The sequence below is a fragment of the Gordionus sp. m RMFG-2023 genome, chromosome 2 (genome assembly GCF_954871325.1).
Source record: "Gordionus sp. m RMFG-2023 chromosome 2, tfGorSpeb1-WG-v2, whole genome shotgun sequence".
NCBI classification, from domain to species: domain Eukaryota; kingdom Metazoa; phylum Nematomorpha; class Gordioida; order Chordodea; family Parachordodidae; genus Gordionus; species Gordionus sp. m RMFG-2023.
Window position 1 is genome coordinate 22777369 of NC_088776.1, and position 9472 is coordinate 22786840.

At 25.3% G+C, this 9472-nt stretch overlaps 2 protein-coding genes across 2 annotated transcripts; one reads left to right on the top strand and one right to left on the bottom strand.

The window, feature by feature from the left end:
* Positions 1–197: 197 nt before the first annotated feature.
* On the bottom strand, positions 198–5343 carry LOC135925536 (chromatin assembly factor 1 subunit B-like). The gene is made up of 11 exons (XM_065460925.1): positions 5224–5343; positions 4959–5182; positions 4816–4919; positions 4680–4776; positions 4516–4636; positions 4306–4474; positions 4152–4257; positions 3985–4110; positions 955–1099; positions 553–899; positions 198–386 (listed from the first exon to the last, which is right to left on the bottom strand). Exons 1-11 carry the CDS (start codon positions 5341–5343, stop codon positions 287–289), a joined length of 1659 nt encoding a protein of 552 aa, XP_065316997.1. The 3' UTR covers positions 198–286.
* Positions 5344–7370: 2027 nt separating this feature from the next.
* Positions 7371–8651, top strand: LOC135924191 (uncharacterized). Its single transcript, XM_065459239.1, has 4 exons — positions 7371–7425; positions 7481–7570; positions 7657–7739; positions 7791–8651. Exons 1-4 carry the CDS (start codon positions 7371–7373, stop codon positions 8649–8651), a joined length of 1089 nt encoding a protein of 362 aa, XP_065315311.1.
* The last annotated feature ends 821 nt before the right edge of the window (positions 8652–9472 follow it).

The window sequence follows — 9472 nt, forward strand, 5'->3', positions numbered from 1 at the left end:
TGATTATTTTTATAAATTAATTATTGCTTCTATTCTGATGAATTAGTAAAGTAAACTATTAAATAATATGTAAATAAAGCAAAATAAAAATCGATTTAGCTCAAAACAAACTATACTTTTATCCAAAAAAGATATCTTTTTGGAGCACTCCAATAATCAAGTGTATAATATATTTGTTGACAATTATTTAAAATATAAATATTATAAAAAATAAGTTGCATAAATATAGATATAATAATCTTATTATCAGTAATATACTTACCTAAATAAATTTGAAAAAATGAAATCAAATCTCAATTTTATGCAATGTTATGGGAACGATTCTTCTCTTCTTAGGCAGCGATAATTGTTGTTTTTCATTTATGATAGCATCATCGATGGAATTACTTGATATAATTATTGTCAATTTGAATTATGCGGAAAAAAAAATTATATGTAAATAGATTATTTTTTTATAAATATTATGTGTAATATATCAAATTTATTTTTAATGTTTATAAGATTTTTAATGAAAAATAAAGTGTTTGATAATTTATTTTAAATCTCACTTACTTGATATTTTTAGGTGGAGATGGAGAAGTGATTTGATCAATTATAATAATACTGTTACTATCTTCAAGCATAGGACAAATTGCATTTTCTCCAAATATTGTTGAAGGTGCTTGATCTTTAATTACGGTTGATGTTATATGCTCTTTAACTATGGTTGAAGGTTTATGATCTTTATTTTTAACTATTGTGGGTATATGTTCTTTAACTTTAGTAATAGGTGTATGACTCAAAGGAATTTCTAGTTTCCCTGGTTTTAATAAATCCTTTTTGCAATTATATTGATTTCCCATGATATTCTTGATATGATCTAGTCCTATTCGTGACATAAGTGGTTCCAATTCACATTCCTTACAATATAATTTATATTAAATTACTAAAATAAATATTATGATTTATATGTACTTGAAATGATTTGTTCAAATTTAAGCATTTATTGATTGTTATATCAGTTGTACTATATGGTTCTCCCAATTCAAATTTTTCAAAATTTATGATGCTTAAATATCCATCAGTTGATGTAGCTATTAGTGTTAAACCATCTCTGGACCTATATTAATCAAAGGAGTCATTAAAGTATCGTGATATGACAAATAATCCGCTTTTAAAATTTTTTTTTTAAAAATACCTTGGCTGAGCCATATATTTAAAAAAAATCTAGGCCAGTCTTGAAATTATAAAACCCGGATAAAAGTCAAAGATTTATTCTTTTACTACATAGAATATAAATTTTGCCATTTTTAATATTTATATGAAATAATTATTTATTAAATACAACACCACAATTCCTTCCAACTCACCAGTTGAACACATATTCAATGTAGCTAAAAATATTACTCATAAAAAAAACTTTAAAAATGTTATATTGTTAAAATAAAATAATAATATTTAGTAGATGATATTTTATAGAAAATGTATCGAATTTTATTTTATGTATCGCTTCGTTATAAATTTAGAGAATGTATTCATATATGTATCGTCGGATCCTTATAGAATTTATATCGGTATAAATACATTTTTAAAGTATCGTAAAAAATTTTGGTTAATCTCCGTAATATAAAAAAAACAGATATACAAAAATGGAGTGGCATTTATGGCCCTCTCCTCTATATATATCGGCCTATAGATGTCGGGAAAAAATTTTCGATTTATAAGAATCTAAATTTATTATTTAATTATATTTAGTTTTATTAATTCTATCCACTAACCATTATTCAAAAAAATTTTTAGATTTTGTAACCTAATTAAAAGACGAGGTCTATATAAAATTTTACAAAAAAAATTTTTTTTTAAAAAAAAGATAGATCTTAACTCCGAGTAAACCCGTTTTTTTGTGAATATAGCTTAATTCAAAACCCTTTATAGCTTGAACTTATAAAATATAAAACGATTGGACTAAAAGGCAACTATTTGACAACATATATTTCAAATGAAATATTATTGCAATCAAAAGAAATAAAGGTTTAAGGTGTAAAAATAAATTGTTTCTCAATTTTGCAATATACATAAAAATTAATATTACTCGAAAAATTTCTACGGTAAAAAAGACGCTTAGTCAGCTCTCCTACCCCCTAATAGTAAAAAATATATGAGGTTTTAATAAATTGTAAAGTATTCTATTTTAAATTTTATGAAAAAAGTTAGCATTAATTTAAATATTTATTTCTTGTATATTTATATTTTATCTCATGAAAATTTAAAGTATATTTTCTTACATTTTTTAAGCCTTAAACAATGAAGGATATAAGAAAATTTTATTAACCAAAAAAGTTACATTTAATTTCTCTACTAACTATGATTAGGCAAAAATTTTAGAGTGTATGAAATGTTAAGAAATCCAAAGGGACAGAATTTGTGAATGCAAACATTTCTGACCCTTGGGCTACAAAAAAAAAGAAACCCAAAAGCATGCCTAACAGGATGAAGCCTTCGACATCAAACAGCATTTTGTGAAAGAGCCTATTTTGATCTATTGGAGAAATATAAAAATGGGAATCTGAAGCTGATCTATTATTAGATTCAATACGAGGGTCGATTTTTTTTGCATTGGAATGTATTCCCTTTTCTTAGGATATAGTAATTTTTGGTACAAATTATTTAAAATACTTTGTTACATAAGAAATCAACTGTTAATAAAAATCGTTTATTGTTTGGAATTAAAAATTCGAAATGCATCAGTAAACGCTTTGAAAAAACTTTTTGTTTGGAAATGGACTGAGGATATATCAAATCTTGATATTTAAAAAATTAAATATTTCGCACAATTATGTTCAGGGGATATAAATGTTTCTGAAGGCCAAATAATTTCAAAATTTAAATTATAATAGAATATCAATCCTTCAAAAAACGCTATGGTAGTATTGCATACTAAAAATATTTTGGAGTTTTCCAAATATTACTAACTAGCCCCACTTAAATGAGAGAACCTTTTCTTCATTACGGAGTTTAAAAATCTATCTCAGAAGTACGATATTAGAAAATCGATTGAACGGACTAGCTCTACTTATACATCAAGAGCAGAGCGGTATTTTTTAAAAAAAATTTTTTACAATACCCAGTCTGGGCCGAATATTTTAAATCGCCATTATTATTTATAAAGATTAAAAATAAATGAAATATATTTAAAAATTGGGTACAGTATCATATAACAATATATCACATTCTCACTTATCATATTTCTATTTTTTAGATCCTTAAAAAATATTTTTAGTAAAATATTATTTTAGGTGATATTTGAATTAAAAGCAACAAAGAAACAGTCAATATGAAAATTTTATTTAAGATAAGTATCATTTTATCTCTCCTTTTCTCTGTCCAAAATTCAGGCAATTATGTATGCTCAAAATAACTGACACTTATATAAAATACTTATTAAACTACAAAAAGTTCAGGAAATAAGGGAAATAGCATTGACCAGTCAAATTGAAAGTGTGGTGATTCAAACTCACTCCTTTTACAACAAACAGGAAGATAAAATAATTTGAAAAATTATTACATATTAACATAAAAAGATATATAAAATGCCCAATTGGTAGGTATATTTAGATTTTTTGAAAAGTCAAGGCGTAGAAAATTTACATACCCAGACTGTTTCTAAAGAAATCCAGGCTGGGCCAATTTTTTTTTATCAAATCTAGGTTGGACCATGCAAAGATTTTAAAGATGTTGCATGAAACAAGTCTGATTTCGTGTTAAATAACTTATTCAGTTTATAACATAATTGATTGGAAGAAATTGTACAGGCTAGGTTGATGCTAATAGGACACCTGTTAAAAGATAGTGAGCCAAAATCGAGCATTGCAAACTGTCATTTCCAAAAAACAAGATGTTTCAAGCTTATAAGATTTTTTATATTCTATGTACTGATTCTATTATTTCAAATAATTTCCATATTTAAAAGTAACCGATATTACAAAAATGTGTATTATATTTTACCATGATAGATCACTGATCCACCAATAATGAAGATCCTTAATCATTAATATTGGGCTCAGTTGTTGAGTATCATGAATGCTTAGTGCATTATCACATGCTATTGCAAAGACTATTCGATAAGGTAGACTGAAATAATTGTTAGTATTTTTAAATCAAAAAAATTAAACTTAATATAGCATGTATTCTGTGGATTAGCCAAATTTCTTAATTTAAATATAATAGGGCAACATTTAACTACAGATGAATATCTATTTAAGTTTGGAATATATGCAACTATTTTTTTTAAAAAAAGAAATTTAAATAATAATTTAAATATAAAACCTGGCATCTTCATATTATTCCTACTAAAAATGTAAGTAACTGGCTTAAATTGTTTACCAGTCTCAATACAGCCTGCAGGTATTAATAATAATTCACCAAAAGGTGTAAATGTTAGCCTTCTAAAAAATGATTTCATGTTTTCATCTTGAAAAAAGTGGGCACTATTTATCTAAATAATGCATTATTATAAATCTATATTTCTCTTAGCACTTTGTGTTTTGATTCATCCATATCACCTTTAATTATATTTTGGTTGCCCCAAGAAACAGCATTTTTTTTAACAATTTTATAAACTGTGGTTTTAGATTTTAAATTTATAACACGGCATGTTCTAGTATATATTCATATTGTACAAAGCTGTAAATATTATTTACCTGTCTTGACTAAAGGAAACTATATATTTATTAAGAGGATCCCATGCAACACCTTGTACAAAATTTTTATGATCATTAAACAAGTTGATATATTTTTCTGATTTTAAGATAAAACATAATTCAATTTATAACATACCTTTGCTAATGTCCCATATTATACAAGTTTTATCCTGTGATCCAGAAAATAAAGATTGATTATCTGGTGACCAAGAAATATCACATATATCATGTAAATGGGCTCTATATATAAATTATATATTAATGTTTTATTGTAATTACCTCAATGTGCGATAAACTGACCATGATACATTATATTCAACCTTTTTGATTCTGGTAGGTAAACGTTTCCATATAAAAATTATGCCCTCATCATCACCTGAAGCAATGAAATTACCATCTGGACTGTACCTTACAATATTAACAGGTTTTTGATGTCTATTTAGTTCGGAAAGAAATTCAATTTTCAAATCTTTATCGTTATTAGTTTCTTCCAAAAGCCATATCTAGATTTAAAATTTACAATGGACTTCAAAAAATAATTTACTCTAATATAATGATCAAGTCCACATGTTGCGAATATGTTTTTACTAAAAAGAGGGTCAAAATCCACGCTATATATTGCATCACATGCATGCCAAGATATTTCAGGTGTATATATTTTCATTGAGCTTAAATAAAATCAAAACTGGCGGGTAATTTAAATATATTAGAGTTTTATTGACATTATGTTATAACTCTAGTGACCTGCAATTTACATTAATTTATGGGTCATGGGTAGTGTTGTTAAGGCTCGATTTTTAAAAATGGCCTACCTATTATTTTTGCCAAATATTTTGCTGAATAATATTTGTCTAAACTAATTGATTAGCTTTTTTTAAAAATGGTACTAGTCACTTGCTATTAGTAGATGTCAATTATTATATTTTGTATAAAAATAAATTATAAAATTTGGATGAGTAATGATATATTTTATTGCGAATAAATAATGCTTCGTAGCCAGGGTTTACATAAGATGAAAGGAAATTAATAAATTATTGAGGGCTTCGCTCTCATACCCCATTTTGGAACAATGGCGTCGCTAGGGGGGGGCCTTAAAAGTTGAATAGCCCCCTGAAGCAAAAAAATTTTTTTAATGGCTACTTATTATCCCCTTGAGCTAAAAATAAATGTTTTAATTTCCCTCTGAATAATTTCTTTTATAATTCTATTGAGTAATATATAGATTTTATTTTATTAAAAAATTAATAAGACTATCTTAGTTTTTATTGAATGAATACTATTTTAAATATTAGATTAGATTATTACATATAAATTATACTATGTCAGCTTGCAATCAAATTCTATGTTTAAATTATAACAATATCACTCACTAAATATTAATTTAGCATTAACAGTTGAAGCTTAATTGACTTTTATTATTTAAATTATTATATAACCCTAATTAAATAAATATAATCATTTATTAAGTGAAAATTATTAATTTAATATTTTAGCCGAGTTCAAAATCACTAATCAACTATATTATTGTTTTTAAATTTAATTATCTTGTCTCTTCCTAAAATTATTTTCAAGGTCCAAATCCAAATAACTATAAGAAATTTATTTATAAAAAGTATGTAGACATATTATAATCCTCTATTATATATAATTTCTTATAAAATATTAGGTAAAATGCCACTTTTACAGACGTATCTGACAGTTATATAATATATTACAGTTAATGTTTTTAAAATTTTACTAATAAATGCTTTTGATAATAAATATAAGTAACAAACTGCTTACAAATATTTAACGCCATTTATTTATTTACAATATAATTAAAATTAATCGTAATATTATTCATTCCACAATATATCCTTTCTTCTCTTTGTAACTTGTTTTTAGGAAGCAATTTTCTTCTTCTTTGGAATATATATTTGAGTTAAATTTTTAATACGAATATATTTTTAATATTATTACAAACGACTATTATTTTAAGATATAATATACCAACTAGCAGTGTCTACATGAGCGGGAGGGGTAGGAACAGTTTGCATCCTATTTTTTTGAGGGGGTAGGAGGTAAGCTGCTTTACTGGGGGTAGGATAAATTTTTTGGAGGGTTATCTATTAAATTTTGGATGAAATAGGACAAAATTTATTGCTGTAAAAATTATACTTTTATTATAGTATTATTATAATACAATTAATCGACCAAATCTATATATTGCAAACAATCATACACATTGTTTTCCAAATAAACTATCCTTTTAAATTTAATTTAAAAGGTTTAGATATTTTAGCAAGCTCTTAATGCCATAATAACTAATTCATTGTAAATAATGGAGGTTTTAATTGAATTTATTATCTAAAAAATAAATTATTTATAATCACAAAATATAGATAGTTGGTAGTAGACAGGCACGTACGTAGCGATGGGGGGGGGCAAATCCCCCCCCAAGCCAAAAAATGCAGATGCCGTATATATTTTTCAAAAATATTATTTTCTATATATTAATATTATTTTTATAATCTTTATTCATATATCTTTCATTCAAATATATATTTAATTACATTTATTTATCACAATCATTTACTAAGTTATTTTATCAATTAATTTCAATTTCAAGTTTTCCTTGGTAATATTTATCTACTATTTTCAAATTTTTAACGGCAAATTTATCTACCATTTTTTTCTTGTCAAATAACAATTATGGACATAAGAAATTTTTTTAAAAACACGAATGATGATAAAGATTCTAGTCAAAGTCATCTTATAAAAAAGCAAAAATTTAACATATTTTTATTATTTTCTTTTTTTAGTAATTAAAACCCCTCCCATAAATAATGAAATAATTGTTGGAATTGGAAGAGTAATTGAGAGTCAGGATATAGAGCCAAAGCCATCAAAAGGTTATTCTAAATAAAGATTTTGGCTTTTTTAAAATAATTTTAATCTCAATATTATACTCATATAAAATCCTTATACAAAACTCTAGAGTACATTGATCCGTATGATATAGCCAATTTTTTGGATAAAGATAATATTAGCCTAGAAGAAAGACACTTACTTCTTAAAAAAGTAATAAATATAAGATACCTATGATAAATAATTTATTTAATTTAATAATAGATTTATATTCCACCCCTCAATTTTCAATATCCACAAACTGTATGTGCTAATCGAAAGCTAAAATTTCAAAACAGCTATTTTACTAGATGGTTATGGCTAGCATACTCTATCCGTGACAATGGAGCTTATTGTAAGATATGTGTCCTGTTTGGTCCAAGATATGCTGGAAGAAATTTGGTTAAGCTTAACACTCTTGTTAAGACTCCATTTAACAGATACAAAGATGCTGGAGAAATTTTTGATAATCATCAAAAAACAAATTATCACAAAAGTTGTGAACTAATGATTTCCTCAAAAAAATCAATTCAAAGTGGGGATATGATTCCCATTACATCACATATTGATAAAAGTAGGCTTACAATTGCAAAAGAAAATAGATGCAAGATAAGACTAACTATTGAGGCTATTCTATATTGTGGGTTGCAGGGATTAGCTTTACGTGGCCATTTTGATTCAGGAAGCCTGAATTTCAATAATAATGATAACGAAGGGAATTTTCGTGGCCTTATAAAATTTAAAGCATTAGGAGATTTTGCATTAATGGAGAGCATTAATAGTAGTAATAAAAATGCTACATATCTTAGCCCTAGGATCCAAAATGAAATAATTGATGTTTGCAATAATATCATTCTAGAAAAATTGATTACTGAAATCAATTCTGCCCCATGCTACTCAATTTTGGCAGATGAGACCACAGACATTGCTGGCATTGAGCAGATGTCACTTTGTGCACGACATAGGCGTAGCCAGGATTTTCATAAGGGGGGGGGAATCAAAAAAATACTGAAGGCTTCGCCCCCAGACCCCTTTTGGGCGGGCCTTTCGGCAGCTTTTCCCCGGCCTTTGGCCGGGTTACTTTAACCTATATATAGTCATAAAATATTTTTACAAATTTTAATAAAAAAATAAGCCTGGAACAAATATGAAATATATTTTTATTAATTTATATAAAATAAAAATATAATAAATTACTTCTATTGAATATACCTTAATATAAAAGCATGGTAATAATTTATTCCAAACAATTATAAGAAATTTATTTATAACTATAAGTAGACTTATAGTTGATTTTACTCTATTATATAGAATTAGTTATAAAATAATAAGTAAAATTCCACTTTTACAGACATATTTGACAGTTAGAGAATATATTACAGTTAATAATCTGACAAAATTTACTAATCAATGCTCTTAATATTAAATATAGCAACAATATGCATACAATTATTTAACGCTCTCTATTTTATTTAGGTTTATATAAATTTAATCTTCATATTATTCATCCCACAATGTCTTTAAAAGATATTTTCTGATGTCCTTATCAATATTTAGTAGTTTTCTGTAAAATATATAATTCGCTATATTGGTAAAAATACTTGATTGTCATTTGATAATTAGATATATTGTAAATCGACGACATATAATATTCCACTGTTTATATTGTGCTTTAATATTTTTTTAATTTATGATTTAATTTTATCAATAGTTTTATAATTATATTTTACTTTTATTGAGATAAATAAATTAAAATTACTCACTTTATAAAAAAATATATTTGATATATTATATAATTTAGTAATTTTATAGATCTATTATTAATAATTACAATACATTTCACTTCTGTCTTAAGACTTATCCTTGGCCTATATTCCATTTATTAAAAAACATTTTTGGTTCATTTT